General features: G+C 35.8%; 1 protein-coding gene across 7 annotated transcripts in view; it reads right to left on the reverse strand.

The window, feature by feature from the left end:
* ARFGEF1 (ADP ribosylation factor guanine nucleotide exchange factor 1) overlaps window positions 1-20383 on the reverse strand; it is a 146561-nt gene that overhangs the window by 65038 nt on the left and 61140 nt on the right. For all 7 annotated transcript variants that reach the window (XM_077942521.1, XM_077942520.1, XM_015145405.3 and 4 more), the window contains 7 exons: window positions 16503-16678; window positions 15203-15336; window positions 10918-11152; window positions 6552-6651; window positions 6297-6436; window positions 6074-6182; window positions 5204-5405 (listed from right to left, as the gene is read on the reverse strand). In XM_077942521.1, the coding sequence (XP_077798647.1) occupies window positions 5204-5405; window positions 6074-6182; window positions 6297-6436; window positions 6552-6651; window positions 10918-11152; window positions 15203-15336; window positions 16503-16678 (1096 nt within the window). The remainder of the gene's footprint in view (window positions 1-5203; window positions 5406-6073; window positions 6183-6296; window positions 6437-6551; window positions 6652-10917; window positions 11153-15202; window positions 15337-16502; window positions 16679-20383) is intronic.

Here is a 20383-nt window from a genome sequence, read left to right on the forward strand (position 1 = left end):
CATCTCTCACTTTAAATAAAAAACTAGAAATGACTGAGCTTAGTGAGGAATGCATGCCAAAAGCCAAGACTTACTGAAAGCTAGGTCTCTTGCGCCAAATGAAGTTGTGAATGCAAAGGAAAAGATCTTGATGGAAGTTTAAAGTGCCACTCCAGTGAACACACAAGTAGGAAAGCAAAACAGCCTAAATGCTGATATGGAGAAGGTTTTCATGTATGAAAAGAAGGTCACAACATTACCTTAAGGCAAAGCCTAATCCCAAGAAAGGCCCTAACTCTCTTCAAGTCTATAAGGCTAAGAAAGGTAATGAAGCTGCAGAAGAAAATCTGGAAGCTAGCAGAGGTTGGATCATGAGATTTAAGGAAAGAAGCGGTCTCCATAACATAAAAGCACAAAGTCTGATAGCAAGTGCTGATGGAGAAGCTGCAGCAAGTTATCCAGAAGATCTAGCTATGATCATTTATGAAGGTGGTTACACTAAACAACAGATTTTCCACATAGATAAAACAGTTTTTCTTCTATTGGAAGAAGATGCCATCTATGACTTTCATAGCAAGAGAGGAGAAGTTAATGCCTGGCTTCAAAGCTTCAAAGGACAGACTGGCTCTCTTGGGGACTAATATAGCTGATGACATTAACAAGTCAATGCTCATTTAAAAATTCCAAAGATCCCAGGGTCCTTAAGAATTACATGCTAAATCTACTTTGCCTGCACTCTAGAAATGGCACAACAAAGCCTGGATGACAGCACCATCTGTTTACAACATAGATGACTGAATATTTGAAGCCCACTGTTGAGACCTACTGCTTCAAAGAAAAGATTCCTTTCAAGAGATTACTGTTCATTGACAATGCACCTGATCACCCAGGAGCTCTGATGGAAATGTGCAATGAGATTAATGTTGCTTTCATGCCTGCTAACACAATACCCATTCTGCAGCCCTTGGATGAAAGAGTGACTTTGTTTTTGTAGAAATGCAGTCTCGCTATGCTGTCCAGGTTGATCTCAAACTCCTGGACTAAACTGATCTTCCCACCTTGGCTTCCCAAAGCTGGGATTACAGAGGCATGAGCCACTGTGCCCTTTCCTCATGAGTAACTCTGAATTTCAAGTCTTTTTTTTTTTTTTAAAGAAATTGCTACATTGCGCACACTGATCTTGAACTCCTGGCCTCAAGCCTCATGAGTAGCTGGGATTACAGGTGTAAGCTACCATGCCTGGCTAAATTTCAAGTCTAGAAAGAAATACATTTCATAAGGCTATAGCTACCATGTAGAGAGATACTTCTACTGAATCTGGGAAAAGTAAATTGAAAACCTTCTGGAAAGGATTCACTGTTCTAGATGCCATTAAGAACATTAGTGACTCATGCGAGGGGTAAAAACACCAACATCAATAGGAGTTGGGAAGAAGCTGACTCTAACCCTTATGGATGATTTTGAGGAGTCCAAGACGTCAGTGGAGGAAGTAACTGCAGACGTGGTAAAAGTAACAAGAGACCTAGAAGTAAAGTGTGAAGATGACACTGAATTGCTGTAGCCTTATGATCAAACTTTAACATATGAGTAGCTGCTTCTTATAGACAAGTGAAAACAGTGATTTCTTGAGATGGAATCTACTACTGGTGAAGATGCTGTGAACACTAGTGGAAAGAAAATTAGAGATTTAGAATATTCCATAAATTCAGTTCATAAAATTACAGCAGATTTTGAGAGGACAGACTCCAATTTTGAAAGACATATTACTGTAGGTAAATACTAACAAACAGCATTACATGCTACAGAGAAATCTTTTGTGAATGGAAGAGACTATCAAGGCAGCAAACTTTACTGTTGTCTTACTTTAAGAAATTACCACAGTTACTCCAACTTTCAGCAACCACTACCCTGATGAGTCAGCAGCCATCAACACTGAGATAAGACACTCTACAACAAAAAGATTACAACTCATTGAAAGCTCAGATGGTTACGAGTATTTTTCAGCAATAAAGTATTTTTAAATTAATGTGTGTACATTGTTTTTTAGACATAAGGGGATTGCAGGTTAATAGACAGTATAGTACAATATAAACATAACTTTAATGCACTAAGAAATCAAAAAAATTGTGTGACTCACTATATTGCAATATTTACTTCACTGCTGTGGTATGGAACTGAACCCACAGTATCTCTGAGGTACTCCGAATATACATTCTCCCTTAATCTTCAAGTAATCTTGGCTCATTTGTCCAAATTAATTAGACCACACAAAATCTTTCTCATTTATAGCTCCAGATTCTCTCTCACTCCCTTCTCCTTCCTCTGCTCCCATTCCCTAAATCTATTTTCAGAGTCTATTTCCTCTGCTTGTCTTTTATCTGCTCCATTCACAGGGGAGTCTCCCTCAGGCTTAAAGATACAATTCAAATGTTACCTCTTTGTTTACAGATCATTTACTCCGTACTTTCTTCGTTACTTTGGTGCTCCAACACCTGTCATTTGGGCTATTGCAAGAGTTCTTAAATGGTCTCCCTATCATCTCATGTTGCCCATATTCTAATGCACCCTTCAGGCTGCCTGCAAAGTCCTATTTACAAAACAGAAATCTGATGATGCTACTCCTCTGCTTAAAGTCCTTCACTAGCATGCTAGTGCCAAGAGGAACAAGACAAAAAGTCCTTTACATGGAGAATAAGGCCTTCTGTAATTTAGATCCAACTCAATGCTCTCATCTTACCTCCTGTTATTCCCCCTCCACTCTGCCCTGCCATGCTGAACAAGTGCTCAGATGTCCTCCCTTTCCTCTGCTGCTGCACATGCCATTCTCTCAATCTGGGATGGTCTTCCTGATTCTGTCTTCCCAAAGGTTCCCTTGTCAAGTTCTCATCTAACCATAACCACTGAACATTCATAAAATGAAACACTTTTCACTAAGCTAAACATAACCCCCCACCACCACCCCTAGAAGTACTCACTTACAGGAAGAAACACAATTTTAAATAATTATAATAGTAAAACTGTGACAAACAGATGTATTCAAAAGGTAAGAAAATAACACAGTAGAAGTAACTAACTTAGATGGTCATAATATATCTCCTGGGAAAGGTGACCGTGGAACTATTCTGAAGAACAATTATATCTTTTATAAACAATAAGAAAAAACATCCCAGAGAGGAGGAGGCCATACTAAAACACAAAAGCACAAGACAGTATTATATAATAAATAGTTCTGCATTGTTGGAAAGTGAGATGAGATAGAAAAGTGGCAGGAAATGAAGCTTAAAGTCCAGCAGATCCAAATCATGAAGGTATTATCATACAATCAAAGAAGCTTTGGTTTTATTCTCTAAGACAGCGAAAAAACAGACTTTCATTCAAGAAAGGTTACTCTAGTTAAGTGTGAGAAAAGACTGAAGAATGAACAAAACCAAAGAAAAAGGTAAGCCAATTGAAAGATTATACTAGTTGAGGAAATAAATAATGATGATTTGATTTGCAAGACTAGCGGTGGGAGATTGAGAAAAGAGAACAGATTGCAGGGATATTAGGAAGTAGAATCACCAGGACTTAGTGACAGATTAGATTCGAGAATCTAATCCTATGAGGGGAAAATCTAAGCTAATTCCCAGGATTTTAGCTTATAAATTTAGTAGCATGCTGGGGTTACTACCATAAATAAGAAATACAAAAATAACAGGCTTTTCTATTTGTCTTTTGTTTTCATAGGAGAACTAAGGGGTTGATGTTGGAGAAGGGGTGAGGAACAGAAACCTGGCAATGCTAAGATGCATGCAGGAAGAAAGAAAAAAACAGCCCGTAAGACTGAGATGGCATAGTCAAAAAGGTAGGAGACAAACAGGATAGACTGGTGTCATGAAACAGTTGTAGACAAGTATACTAGGAATACAGCTCCATGAAAGCATTCTCATCAATAGCTGTATTAAGCAGAAAGCAAGTCCAGCTGCTGAGAGAAGGACTGAGAGACTTCCACTTTGAAGCCCTCTGATTACTCCTCCTCATTTCTCAAGTATTTCAAAATAAGTACCTTGGCAGTACTTACTCTGTATGACACTTTTATAAACCTTACACTATTTTTAAAAACTGCTCATGTTTAAACTGTAGTCTTGAATCCAAGCACCAGTGCTTCATGGTGCTTGGCAATAGTCCCAAGTACCAAATATGTGTTTGCTGGGTGACCAGCAGCATTTTAATACGCATATTTGTTTACACATACTAGACCAAGAGCCCCTCAGAAGGAAGGGCTGTTCCATGTATCTAGTTTCCCCAGGACCTTGCATAATATCTGGAACAGATGAGACTTTAATAAATACTGACCGAACAATTAGAATTAATGCAGTAGTGACAGCTATTTCCTGAGGCAATTTTGTAAGATTTTGTAATTTTAAAATAGAATATATGTAAATTTTTGTTGAACTGTTTTTCATATTAACACTGGAGAAAAAAGACACCCGAACATTCACAAAAAGGCACTGCTTAAGTATCAGGAAGAAATGCTTTACAGAAGTAGCAAACCAAGTAAGAACACACGGGAATTTTTAAGTTTGTAATAGTTAGATTCATGGAGACAGCAAGCAATTTCATTTTTCCTTATGGCATCTCTTTGAAAAAAGAGATGGCCAACAAGAGAAAGGAAGGCAGCATGGTGGTATTCACAAAGGAAATAGTCCAGAAGCAGGCAGGTATCACAAAGCTTAGTGGGAAAACTGATTTCACAAGATTAGGATCTGGTACACTAGCCAGGCTGGAAAGAGAGGTGATCACCTTATCAACATATAAAAATGAAATCAATAACAAGAGTAGTACCATTGTAACCCAGCGGGAAAAAATGTAAAACCTATAAAGGAGTACTGATAGCTATTAGAAGTTTCATATTTTAAATGTTTTGAGTTGTCACATGATTAGAAAATATAATGGAGGATTTCATAATGAGCTAAACAATGCAAAATTGCACAGATGTTACTCATCAACAGCACTTACAATATGGTGACAAATTAATTTATATGACAAGAGTGGTTGGGCATTACAGGAATCTAGTTGGGCTAGACTGCAATGAACATGGGGGGCTGAATAGGAGCCTCGTGAATTAGATCCATGAGAACTATCCTCCATTTTACTCATTATAAGGTGATAAACCCACGGCAGGGGTGGCACCATACTGGCAGAGAGATACTCAGTAACATTCTCCTTAAGCTGTGACACTTACAAATCTATCCCTTGTTCTATTATTTCTTTTTGTTGCTTTAGGACCTCAAATTGTTCTGGATTATCGGTGCCAGACATCTGTGTACTGTAGCTGCCTATTCCTGATGATGATGTTGACTCCAGAGAATTTAAACTTCCATATCTGTTTATTGTCTCAGGGTGTTTGATTTCACTCATCTCTTGCTCTGAGGGTTTTTCCTGACCTGAAAGAAGAAAATTGATAGAGTACATTATTCTATCAAAGAAAAAAAAAAGTGTAAGGGCAAACAAATTCTTGAATAAGGCAAGGCATTTCAATGTCGCTTAGATATCTATTTAATACAAAATAACTATTAGGAAACGTAATAAACAACATACTTTGATATTAAAACACACTGTAATTTGTACGTGTATAGTCTGCACCATTAGGAGGAGTTCTTTTTGCAGTTGCAGTGCTGAGTATCCACTGGATTTCTGCTCTCAGCTCATTCCTCATGAGGAATTGTTTTCGATAACACCAGTGTAGCCCTGCAGCTATGAGTTTTTCTCTGAGTGAGGGTAAACATCAAACACAGATGAACAATTCAACCTTCTTAAAACATACTGCCTTTTATACGTTTCCTCTATAATTATAATACAAGAAAGTTGCATAAATATGCTTCATTTTACATAATCAAAATATTTCTAAGAAGATTCAGAAAAAAATAGCTTGGATAATTAAAGTTAAAACTTTCACAATTTTAAAGCTAGTTATTTAACTCACAGAGAATGCTTCCTCATCAGTTAAATGAATAAATATGTCATGAAATTGGTTTAACAGCATCTGCAACTATCCTGCAAAGTATTATTCACTTAAAATGACAAAGAATTACAACTCAAAATATCACCTTACCAAGAGTTGTCTGAGAGTTGGGATTCACATACTGATCCTTACTCCATTCAACCATACACTTCAAAATCGACACTAAGCATTCTAAACCTTTTTTCCTCAGGCTCAATTCCTACAAAGTAATTCAAAAATACATTTTTTTTTTTTTTAAAAAAGGTCTTTTAAGGAAAATACATGACTCTTTCCTGGTAAAGTTTAAATTTGAAAATGTTTTTAAAGTTCTTACCTGAACATTACTCATACCAAGTTCTTGACTGCCCCTTCCTTGAGCAATTTTTGATAGATCATTTACTAGTCTTTCAAATATATTGGCCGCATTTAAGTCACAGTCATAGTTTACATAAATATCCACTACACTCTGAGCATCTGTAACAATATAACATTAATTTCAACAAAGTACATCTAGGATGTGAGTACATTTGGCCTTTTAAATATCTAATAATAAGAAAGGGACAGTAAAAAGGAGGGTAATTTAAAATACCTGCACAAATCCTCGTCAGTGTTTGAATAACCATCCATTTGTGATCAAATGAGCTGGTAGAAGTTTCCAAAATGTATAAGAAAATTTCTTTAAAGAACACCTGTGATTAGGAGAAAACTTCTGTTTAAAATATTGTTTATAATTCATATGTGTGATCCCTTTTTAAACATCCCAAAGCTGTGGAGCAGATATTAGCACCCAGGCTCCTATGGAGTTCAACTCCTTTTGAGTTCCATCTCTGAAACCTCAGGACTAAAATATCTTGGGTAAGTGACTTAAACTTGCCCTTCTAGTTATCAGTACTGCAATTCACACTGTTGTATTTTGTTCTCAACAGAGCTGCTACAAAAGAAATATGCAAAGATTTAGAGTTCCTCCAGGTGATAATTTCTTGAACCCTTTTACAGAATATAACTTATGCTTTTTTAATCCCCCTCGAAAAGCATAATTTATACTTCTGTTCATCAGTTATATTTTTCAGAGACATTCTAGTACTGAGAGGCCTAACTGTTCATAGATTTAAATGTAACTGGTACTCTAATGAACACAATAAAAACAATCTAAGTCTCATACGGTTTTATTTTTCTAATTACTCACGACAGTGAAAATCTCTACTCTTTGAAAACTACATATGAACTATTTCTCACTACTCTTTACACCAAATAATCAAGCGATGAGTTAATCAACCTAATGAGATAAATTTCAATTTAACAGATAAGAATTTTCACATTTAAATGTATTCTATAAAAGTGACTTTAAGAAGGAATGACTGAAAAAAACATGTTAACATTTATGAAACATATGCATTATGAATCCAGAAAATCACATTTATAGTATCTCCCCCTAACTGGATTAGGTACCCCTGTAATGTGATTTTCTCTCACAAAACTCAGCATACTTCTATTTACTTATTTAATATCAGTATCTCCTATAGACTGTAAGCTTGAAGACAGTAATGACCAGGTCTTTCTTGATAAGAATCACGTCCACATTGCAGGGCACATAGTAGGTGTTCAATAAATATTTATGGCAACATGGCCATAATTCCTAAAAACTGCATCAGGGTACCCCAGAATGCTGTAGCAAACTCATGAGGGTGCCATGAAAAAATTGTGAGGCAAAATTCAGAGGGAGATACATCTGTTGGATACCTCGAAAGACTGCTCATGGTTTCAATTAGATAACACTACATTCCCTTCAATGACATCATTATCTCTGCAAAGCTGGGTTTTGGTCATTGCTATGACAAAAAACCAAGTACTGAACGAAAATCAATGAAGTACAGGAATGAGGGGGACAGTGTTCAATTCCAAGATCTAAGAAGCTGTGTGCAGTCTGTAATAGGCACACACATCCCCGTGGTAAGTAAGTGTGGTTAAGAATAAAATAAAAACATTATTTTTCTTTTACTTTATGCAGACTACTGTCTTTGAAATAGATAGTAGGCTGTGAAGACAAATATCCATTAAGTTGTTTGGCCCTGCCTGCTTAATAAATAGAACATAGAACTGGAGGTATTCCTCTGGCCTAAGTGCAACTTTCATGAAAAGTCAGACTCTAACAGTGCCATGAATCAAACACTTTTGGGATTCCCTGATTAACGAAATAAGTAACATAGACTGGAAGAGAGAGGAAAGAAAAAATTTTAGCTGTTATCTACGGTTTATCAAATTGTACTAATAAGCAAAAGCCTATTGCCATAATATAAGATACTATGCCTATTGTAATAGGGGCTCTAAAAAAATCAACCTTTTAATGATTTATTGAGCACCTATAATGTATGTATGTGGAACAACAGCTCTGTCTTAAGTATGCTGTCTTCACATATGTTTTCCTGAAAAGTTGTACATAAACTGTATCTTCTGGAATAGATATATAATTTAAGGCCCATGAAAAAATCACATCACAGAAACTCTGAAGTGAATATTCTCATAAAATGAATCTTCATGTAACAACAATCTTAATTTTGTTTTGCAAATTTAGGTTTTCATAGCTGGGCTTTCTCCACGTTCAGGTGTTTTTGTTCTGTTTTGTTTTGTTTTTTGAGATGGAGTTTCACTCTTGTTGACCAGGCTGGAGTGCAATGGCACGATCTTGGCTCACTGCAACCTCCACCTCCCGGGTTCAAGCGATTGTCCTGTCTCAGCCTCCCAAGCAGCTGGGATTACAGGCATGCACCACCACACCCGGCTAATTTTGTATTTTTAGTAGAGATGGAGTTTCTCCATGTTGGTCAGGCTAGTCTCAAACTCCCGACCTCAGGTGATCCACCCGCCTCGGCCTCCCAAAGTGCTGGGATTACAGGCGTGAGCCACTGTACCTGGCGTTCAACTCATTTTTAATTTGAGTGTGTTTAACATTTTTGAAAGTATATCTATATTTATCTCATTTTATCCTCATTATCTCCCCCTGAGGGACAGTAAGGAGTGAAATAAACCTAAATTTTAAAAATTAGAATATTACAATAATTTTGTAATGAGAATCTACCATCTACAAATTGACAAGAAATTTCTTAAAGTTTTTCCTTTCAAATTCATTTTTGCCAAGTCGAATTTGCTGTGCAAAAATAGTAATCTCAACTTAAATAATTTTTGATATCTAGATCTGTAAACAGTACCTACAAAAGCAGAATCTCAGTGTCCAAAAAAATCTGTAATTGGCTACATAAAGTATTACAAAATTTTCTAATGCCAACTTAAATGTCTCATCATCAAATGGAAGACTTCTGGTTTTTTTACAAAAGCAAAAGTTCCAAACGTTTTTTAACTGTCTTTTATTTGTAGTTCCTACAGATAATGGGGGAAAAAAATGATCTAAAAATGGCAACTCTTCCTAGTTAAATGCCTTGTATCATTTTAACAGACATATGGCAAACTCTTAAAACTTGACATCACATATCACATAGGCACCAAAAATGGTTTCCTGTCCAAAACTATGGCCCAAATTAAAAAGCTTTTCACTTAAAATGCCAAGGCCTAATTCTGTTTCATTCTCATAACAATGTTCTAAATCAATCTTGATAGCTATTACAGAACATTAACATTAAAGGATAATATGACTATTTTAGCCATCGTGAAATTCTGGAAAAATAATTTATCCTTTCTATCAAGCTAGTGAATTATGAGTCTTGAGTTAGGATTAAATATAAAATAAACAAAAATTAAAATATAACCTGTATATCAAACATAATATGAAGGTAAAAACTGACAACATAAAAATGAGTATTTTTTAAACATACAACATCACAACCAAAACAACATTTCAACAAATAACAAATTGAAAAAAGCATTCATTAAATTGGTAACACATAAGAACTATTTTAAGTTTTATTTGAAGATGAAAACAAAAAAATCAGAAACTGGTACACCTTCCAAAAAAAAAAAAAAAAAACCACTTAAGGCCAGGTGCAGTGGCTCACGCCTATAATCCCAGCACTTTGGGAGGCAGATGCAGGCAGATCACCTGAGGTCGGGAGTTTGAGACCAACATGACCAATATGGAGAAACCCCGTCTCTACTAAAAATACAAAATTATCCAGGAATGGTGGCACACGCCTGTAATCCCAGCTACTCAGGAGGCTGAGGCAGGAGAATCACTTGAACTCAGTAGGCGGAGGTTGTGGTGAGTGGGGATCGCGCCACTACACTCCAGCCTGGGCAACAAGAGGGAAACTCCATCTCCAAAAAAAAAAAAAAAGAAAGAAAGAAAGAAACTGGTACACTTGCACAACACATGCAGACACGATTGAAAAAATCCCTAATTTAGTTCTACTAATTCTCTGACAATATTTTAGAACCACATGATTGTTATTCTATTTCCAAAGATCCTGGGAGAAAACTTTAGGAATATATACATTAAAAAAAAAAAAGTACAAAGCAAATATTAATTTTTTTCAAATATCCTAAAACAGAACCCCAAAATATAATGCCCCTCAATCACATCTTTTAAAATGCCTAATACTTATAAATGGTTTAAAATAATGGCGATGCAGTATATATTTGGAACTTTCTTTTAAGATAAACAAATGTATTATAATATACCACATAGACAATGGCAAAGCTATTGTGAGGACCAAATTAATTCAAGAGAGCAAGAACCATTTATTCAACTAGTACAAGTTCCTTGAGGACAGCAGCTGCATCTTATTTCATTTTGCATTCTTAGTGCTTATCCAGTGCCTAGTACTTCGTTGGCACATGTTAGTTGAACAGGTGAATGAAAAAACAGAAGTGCATGGCAATATACAAAAATTATTTCACATTCTGGAGACCTTTCCAGTGTATTCAAATCTGATTTAACGTGAAACAAATGAAATATTATATTCCAATAGTAATATTATATTTCAATGCCTAAATGCAAAACGTACCTCAATTTGCATCTTCAGATGTGTTTTGAAATTTGACAACAAAGTAAGAAATATAGAAAGAGAAAGCTCGAAAACCTCTGGAACAGAAGAGACTCCATTTTTTGAGAGTGCAACACAAAGATACTGCTTAATAGCATTAATAAACATCTCATTTGTCCTGAAAACAGGTCCTGCATTCTGCAGAATGGATAGAAGTAACTGCAATGAAAGAATCTTGGATCGGAGTTCATGAGACCTAAAATGTAAAAAAGAAGGCACAATATATGAACAAGGTTGGCATTATAGTAATAACAAGTTGTTCCAAAAATATTTCCAGATACACATTTCATAAACTTTGTAAATGGAGAGGAAGATAAAATTCTATAACATAAAAAAAGTATAGTACATGAACAACTCAGCCACTAACAACAGGTGCTTTCACTGATGTTCCCTTGAACCATGTATTTATAATTTCACAAACTTTTAAAATTTATTTATTTATTTTGAGACAGAGTCTTGCTCTGTCACCAAGGCTGGAGTGCAGTGATCTCAGCTCATTACAACCTCCAACTCCCGGGTTCAAGTGATTCTTCTGCCTCAGCCTCCCAGGTAGCTGGGACTACAGGTGCCCACCACCACACCCAGCTAATTTTTTGTATTTTTAGTAGAGATGGGGTTTCACAGTGTTAGTCAAGATGGTCTTGACCTCCTGACCTCGTGATCCACCCACCTCGGCCCCGCAAAGTGCTGGGATTACAGGCGTGAGCCACTGCGCCCAGCCCACAAACTTTTTTAAAAGAAAAAAAATATTCACAAATATTTAACATCAACCCATTGTTTTACTGGAAAAGAAAAAAAACCATGTGAAGATATATGCTGTGTTCCTTTCTTTCACAACCATTCTTCTCCTTACAAATCATCAGCAACTTCTCAGATTAAATGCCATATTTAATATTAATACACAACCGTTCCAATGGACTTTTTTCTGCTTATGCTACTCAGAAATCCTAAACAATAATAAAAAAGTTTTGGTTGCATTAACAAGTGACAGCACTAATTCAAGCTTACTTTTTCAGTAACCATTTAAAGATTTTTTTTTTCTTTTGAAATAAATATAGAGGTATTCAGAACAATTAAAAACTTTAAGGCCAGGCATGGTGGCTCATGCCTGTAATCCCAGCACTTTGGGAGGCTGAGGCAGGTGGATCACTTGAGGTCAGGAATTTGAGACCAGCCTGGCCAACATGGTGAAACCCCGTCACTACTAAAAATACAAAATTAGCCAAGTGTGGTGGTGGGCACCTGTAATCCCAGCTACTCGGGAAGCTGAGACAGGAGAATCACTTGAACCTGGGAGGTGGAGGTTGCAGTGAGCTGAGATCACACCACTGTACTCCAGCCTGGGTGACAGAATGAGACTCCGTGTACAAAAAATAATAATAAAATAAAATAAAAATACAAACTTAAAATAGCTTAGCAACTTATTCTAAATAATTTTGTAATGAAAAGCTGAAAAAGTAGTTTTTGGCTTAAAATTTTTAATTTTTTTCCCAGTCAATATACTGTGGCATGCTTCTGATCACTACCTAGTGTTTTAATTATTTGATTTTGCAAACACAATTTTCCTTCCATTGAAACTGATCTCTTAAGCCCAACAGACCAAGGACATTGATCCCAGGCAACATTTCAAATGCAGAACACACCAAAATGCTCTAGCAGATGGTTCTTTTTCAAAAAAAAAAAAAAAAAAAAGTAGCCCAAATGCTACTTTCAGTCATATTTACACTATATAGTAAACTTAACTGCCCTTGATTTCCACCTGAAAAATTTTATGGTTATAAGTGTCAAGTAATTCAAGAAGCTACATAAATCTAATGAGGAATTGCTAATTTCACGTAAATGGGTATCACAAAAAAATACTACTTTCTCTGAAATAAAACTGAAGCCAATAATATTATGGCTCATTATTACACAGTCACGTTTCTAAGATGGCCATTGCCCTGAATCTTCCTTTGAATCTAAAAATATGTGCAGCAAATACATAATTACCAAAAAAATGCTTAGACAAATCAAGTTAGAGACAGCGAGAACTAAGATTTCAAATAGCTACAGGGAACTACAAATTAACCCACCATCTCCCCTCCCTGTTCTAGTCTTCTAAGGCTTAAATACTACTTCCTGTTCTAGCTCACATTTATCACCTATTATGCTCAATTCCTATTGTAATTAAATCCTGCAGCTCACCATTCTATAACAATGTTTGTTCTAAGTATGTTTTATATTTGTATTCCCAACATTTAATAAAATATCTTGTATACTGTACATGCTATAAAAAAATGGATTTATTCTTGTATTCATCCATTTATTAAATACCTACTGTGTACACGGCAATAATGAATGAAGAAATGATTAGACAACTGTCTTATGACACAATAAGTTATACTTCTGAAAGGCAAAAGAGGCTGGAAATATCAGGTCTGCAGTTTTTCATGGGGTAGTTTCAAATTATGATTCAGGCTTAAATAAGAACATTTCCTGGATCATCATTTTAGCAAGACCAGAAAATATAAAGGGGAGCAAAGACAAAAAAAAAAAAAAAGAAAGAAAATTATGTAACTACAAAAGCTTGACTTTTGGCCAAAAAAGAAAAAAAAAATCATTAAAGACAGAAAACTACATATTCTTTTGGAAAAAGAATAGCTTCTAAGGGTGTATTCAGTATTCAATTCCATTGTTTAACGACCCTGATAGTCAAGTCAACAAGGTCTTCAAACAAAATTTCCTAATATTTGGTTTAAACCCACTAAGTATAAGGCTTGTTAATTTACATTATTCCTCATAAGAATCCTTTGTAACATTAAAGATTGCATCTTTTCAAAACCAGATCACTCTTTTTTCAGGGATAAACTCTTCCCTACCCCAAGTACTCCTCAAAATTCGTATTATTTTCCTTTGTGTCCTTTTCATTGTCAGCATTTTAAAGAATTTCTTCTTTTCTGTTTCTAGCATTCTTTCAAATCACAATTTTTACATTTGATTTGGAAAAAAGCATCTGAGGCTTTAATGGTCAATAATATTTTTAAAGCATGGCAAAAATGGCCTTCAGCAATAATACCAAATCTTATCTCTTTCTTAAAGTAGGTCTTCACTGATTCAGAATGAGATGTTAAAACTGCTGATTTTTGAATGAGACTTTTTAAAATTCAAAACTGTCGATTTTTTAATGAGATTTTTGAATGTTTATTTCTGACTTAGGGTTTGGGTCTTAAAAGAGATTTTATGATTTTAGGCTTCTGGGTCTAAAGGATGTTTCTCCCTGAACTGGTACAATCTGACAAAATTAAACAAATATAACAAATGGAGTTTCCAGATATGTATGAAGTTTTCACAGCAACTGTCTCTGGTCTGCTCAGTTGGCACTTAGAAACTGAAACACTCTATAGAATTTTTTTTAATTGAAGTACTGTTGTCTTACATCTCTATTTCAATATCCCTTTCTTAAAGTTATGGTCTGCTCCAAGGTTTCTTTCTCCAGAAAGTTCTAAAATTGTCATACTGCAATACATCATGCTGCAGTATTAGAGAGGCAGGCAACTCATATAACTTCCAAACTCAATCTCAAGAGTAATTAGTTACATTTGAATCATATGAGAGATACCTGACCATTTATGACTTACAAAAATGGCACTTTCCTAGGGTTTAATCTAACATATTTCATGAAAATTAGACAAGTGGCTCCTAACTCAAAGTTCTTCCTGATCCCAATAGAGAAAGATATCATCCTAGGGCATTTTGTCAGACCTTAATGAATATGCATTATCTTTCATTACAACTTTTAAGATCTTTTAGGTTTTATTACCTTTTGACTGGCAGTTTTTAGAAACCTAGGACTGGGATACAGGGTTACATTAGCTCCAAAGTTACTTATATGGAAATAAGAATTCACTAATTCATTCATTTGATAACACTTACTGAGCCCCTCCTATGCACCAGGCACTATTCTAGAATGCTGTCATACCCTTTAGGAAATAGCATAAGTTATCTATTCCAGCAATGTTGAAACTTTGTGTTTTTAGAAAATAGTGTAAGTCACATACCCTTTAGGAAATAGTGTAAGTTATCTACTCCAGCAGTTTTGAATTGTTTTTCAATACTTTTTTCTTAAACGTAAAATACCTCCCCTCCACCCAATTTTTTTTATGGTTCTATAGGACAAAAAGAACAAAAGAAAATCCAAACATTACCTTAACAGTAACTTTCAAGCCTAAAAACCTCTATTTGTCAGGCAAAACAGTTAATAACTTACTTTGGATCTGGCGGTCCATCTGACAGTGGTTTCATTGACAGTTTACACAATGACCTGAATACTAGAAAGGCATCCTTTTGTAAAATGTGGGAAAACTTAGCACCAGGTGAAGGTCCTGAAGAATTTCCAGATTCCTAAACAAGTTAACACACCATGAAAATTTTAGAGATATTTGCCAGTGTAAAATCATTTCAGCCTTCTACTGTATTTCATTCAATTCACTAACAGGTGGAGATTCCCCCACTATTGGAAGGGGAACCAGATGAGGGAATCTGCCACATTGTTTTTCTTTTATACTCCACGGACCACACCCAACAATAAATACCTTTAAAAATGCACTTTAAAAATATTCCTTATGAATAAACCAAATAAACTCTTAAAATTTACCCAGCTCATACTATTACTGACAAAAAAACTGATACATCATGCCTGACAAGATCCTATCCAAAGACTAAATTATACTCCCTACTACCTGTCATTGACTGTTTCATGCTTTTGTCCTATTTTATTTTTTGTCTTACTGTGGGCAAACATAAACTGAAGGCCAACCAAGTCAAGAAAACCTACTCCTAAATATGGGACACTTAGTGTAGGACTCCTTTACCTAAAAAGGCAGATTTTTACACACAGAATATAGGGTAGGAAGGAGGAAAAGAACCTGTCATTACCAAGGTACTGATTTCTTTGCAGCCCTAAACAAAGGTTAAGGTGAAGTTCCCTAAATTTCTAAAAGTTTTCTCACCATGCAACACAGGTTGAGTTACCTGAAATGCTTGGGACCAGAAGTGTTTTGGGTTTCAGATTTTTTTGGATTTTGGACTATCTGCATTATACCGATTGAGCATACTAACCCCAAAATCCAAAATGTGGAATTCTCCAATAAGCATTTCCTTTGTGTATGACCTTTGAGTGTCACCTTGGCACTCAAAAAGTTTTGGATTTGGAGCATTTTGAATTTCAGATTAGGAATATTCCACCCATTCCGGAATTATCTTGTGAATATGTAATAAGAATGTTCTTATTAAATGTTAATTCAATTCGTAGATGGGTGTGGAGAAGATGTAAATATAGATGAGACATACCTTAAAGTTGGAAATATAACTATCAAAATATGAAGGGGAAAAAAATCGCTGTAATTTATATAAATGAAGGAAAAAAAAAAACCCAATTGTCTTATTTCCCCAAACTAAATAAAACCAGGCAGCAGCATCAGCTGAAAATACTCATGACAAGGTGGTGGCAGCCTATAAATTTGTAAGATTAACAGGATTTCTCCCCCTCCCCACCCCTCCATTTATACCTGAGTATCATTGGAAGAGACTGACAATCTATCATCAGGTAAGGATGGTGTATATGCAACAGAAATTGGTGTTCCTGGAATTCCATTTGCTTGAATATTTTCACTGTCACTACCATCCTCTATCGTTCCAATGTTGCCATCTGCGCTTGCATTTATAGCAGTCCTTTCTCCCATATCTAAAATGATAAGAATAAAAACCATGCAAATATATCTGACTTAACCGAAGTGTATTTAAAAAGCATACAGTACTTAAAATGAAACAGTGGCAGGAAAGCAATGTGAAGTAAAATATGTATTGGCACCATTTAAAGGTTAGCATACTTACTACTAAATAAGTATGCATCTGGCATACTTCCAAATACAATCCTTAAGTTGCTCTGGCAATGAAACACACTTCGCTGATGAAAGGCTAACCAGGATGTGCCAAAACAGAAGCTTACTTTTAGTCTATATTAGCATTTACTGAACTGGGTTTTGATGAATGCTAATGACTTGAGATGTGAACACAAATTCCTCGAAAAAATATCTCATTGTCAAATTAGTTCAGGAAATGCTGGGAAATAGGTTTCTTTATTATAGCCTTTAAGATGCTAGTATGTACAAAACTCTCCAAGTATATACAGTGTGTAGTGTTTCCAAAATTTATTTTACCATAAGCCCCCTTCCCGTTTTTAGAATTCCTATGAATATCTAACACTCTATGTTCTCTGGAACACAGCCAGGGAAATAATGACCTACACCACTGAAAATTTTTCACTAGGTCACTTTGAGTGACCATACTTGTAATTAATATAAACAGAAACAAATGACTTATGGTAGAATAAACAGAGATAATGAAAATAATACCAAGTTCCAGAACTACTCTAGGTATAATGAAACTCTTTCATGCTACCAATTGAAAGAAAACTGTAAGATAGTATGAGAGACACAAGCTGTACTATAAAGAACACAGATTCTGAAATATTTTTAAAGACCCGTATTTCAATCATGTCTTTACCAGTTAATTGGGTAAATTATTTCATCTGTGTTTGCCTGGGTTTCTTCCTAAGTAACAGAAATAATAAGGTCTATGAGGAACCACCAAAACACAGATACAAGACATAAAGAATAAAACTGGTACTCAGTAAGTGGTAGTTATTACTAATTTTGTTACTAATTGATAACATGTCTCCAACTTTGAGTGACTCAAGTAATACGAAAAGAGTAGCAGCTTCTGGTTCCCCTATCCAGAAGTTGCTTTCTCCTCTCCAAATCAGAACACCCTGGAATAGATGAAACTGGATAGCCTGGGTGCAGTGGCTCCCCGCTGTAATCCCAGCACTTTGAGAGGCTGAGGCAGGTGGATCACGAGGTCAGGAGTTGGAGACTAGCCTGGCCAACATGGTGAAACCTCGTCTCTACTAAAAATACAAAAATAAGCCAGGCATGGTGGCAGGCGCCTGTATTCCCAGCTACTCGGGAGACTGAGGCAGGAGAATCACTTGAACCCGGGAGGTGGAGGTTGCAGTAAGCCAAGATACCACCACTGCACTCTAGCCTGTCAGAGCAAGACGCCATCTCAAAAAACAACAACAACAAAAAACCCTGGATAATTCCAAAGCAAGTTTTGTATTAATAAGTATAAAATGAAAAATATATTCAGTAATAAAATACATTATGAAAACTGTTATACAAAACAGATGCTTTCTTAGAGGACTTCTGGAGCTTTAATATGCTAATATTTGATGCGCTAAATACCACTATAGCTTTTATATATTACATATATAAAGAATGCATAGGCCAGGCACGGTGGCTCATGCCTATAATCCCAGTACTCTGGGAGGCCAAGATGGGAGGATCACTTGAGGTCAGGAGCTCAAGATCAGCTTGGGCAACATAGTGAGACACCATCGCTACAAAAAACTTTTTTTTAAAAAGAATGCTTACATATGTAAAGACTGTGGAAAGACTTAGAAAAAAACAAACAAACAATGATTATTAGAAACTGAGTTCCTATCTCATTCCCCAGAGTACTTATTCCAAAACTTATTCTCTCTGTACCCAATTACATCTCTTCCTATGATTCTCCCCACCTCCCATTAACAAATGACTTCCACCTACTACTTAGCTAAAAATCAGGTAATTTAACATAGGCTCCCACACTGTCTCTTGCAGCACCACAAAAATACATCTCTTCTTGCCTTCAACAGTATCGTCCTCCACTAAGTACTTTAACATTGCTTTTTCAATTTTGTGCACACAACTGGAACTTCCCCATTATCCAATAAACATTCAAATATTTTCTCACACACACATAAAATCTTCCTTCGCCTCTTGCTACACCTCAGTTCTTGTCCATTTTCTTCCCTCTTTTTATTAAATTTCTCAAATGAATACTCAATATTCTTTGATATTACTTTCCTCCTTTCCATCTCAAGAAATTTCTCAAAGAAACTGAAAACATTTCCTTATTTTCTTTTTAGACTTTGAAGCCACACCCCTGTGGGCTGAAATCTTCACTTTGTCATTTCTTTGAAAGGAATAATCACTCATTGCTTCAGTTTTCTCATTTGTAAAGAGGGGATAGTAATAGTATCTAAACATCCCAGTGTTTGAGGGAAGAGTAAATGAATAAATACAAGCATATAAAATCATTTGGGATATACAGGAAGCACTTAATACAGTTGGATATTACTACTGTCTCATGTTTTTTCCTCTAATTATCCTTTAAACATAGATGCAAACTTCTACTTTCAAGGCAGTGAATTGAGCCTACCAATTTACCTTCTCCTTTGACAAATCCCACTGAAATTACAAAAAAAAAAATATAAACAAGAGATGTACTTTTAATAACGCTGATAAACTAAGAAGCATATCACTGGATCATAAACTTTGAGGAATTCCTAGAAAGTAGGTTGAGATCAAAAGAAAAGCTATTTAATTTATTGCTTATGACTGAACATATGCAAAGAATAGGCCTACCTGAGAGATATGATTGTTTTACCACTTGGGTTCTAAAGACTTCAAAGCCTAGAATGGCAAAGTGCTATGAGGTAGAAGGGAAGACACAAATCAAAGAGCTTGGGGAACCATGCCAATGTCTATCAATAGAGCTGACCACAGCCATGATCATCTAGACTATATTTGATCACTGCCTGCTAATTAAAGTAGATTGTTTAGTAGGTCTCCTAACAGAACAAGTAGATCAGGAAAGGAGAGCAGTATCTCAGCTAACTGGGAATGCTGCAATAAACACAGAGGGAAAACCAACTAAGGTTCTAGGCTCCTACTCTGTTTCTACTTAATTATTTCCAATTAAAGCCATTTCTGAATGATGCCAGCCTAAGATTCCCTGGTAAGGGTGGGAGAGTGAGAACAAATCAACAAGTGTGAAGATCTCCCTCAGTGTAGAATATATAAAAAGTGTATAGCATTCATCCCAAGTTTCACTTGACTTTGGTTTGTGTTGACAACATGGTGAATGATATGGGCCTACACAGCCCAAGGGTCACTAGAGCCACCCTGCTCAAGGGAGGTAACTGCTTCTTTGCTCTCAGCTTAGAAATGAGGTCTGCCTTTGGACCACAGTCACCTCATTAATTTTGGAAAGGAAAGCCTCACAAGAAACAGAAAAAACATATACACAATTACTAAAAGTAGACTGATCAAATCTAGCCTCTCTTTCTACAAATAGGCAAAAACATAAAGTTTACAGCTCAAAAGTGAAGACAAAGGACAGCAATCTGAGCAAATGGGGAATTAGATTTCACAGCTGGGACAGTTACAGTTAGTACAGTCAGTGATAAGTGAAGGAATGTTGCAATAATACACAAGAGCAAAGTGCTATTAAAAAAAGCAGCTCAGAGAAAAACGGGGTTCTTAGGGATGAAAACATTACTGAA

Source organism: Macaca mulatta, chromosome 8, assembly GCF_049350105.2.
Source record: "Macaca mulatta isolate MMU2019108-1 chromosome 8, T2T-MMU8v2.0, whole genome shotgun sequence".
NCBI lineage: Eukaryota > Metazoa > Chordata > Mammalia > Primates > Cercopithecidae > Macaca > Macaca mulatta.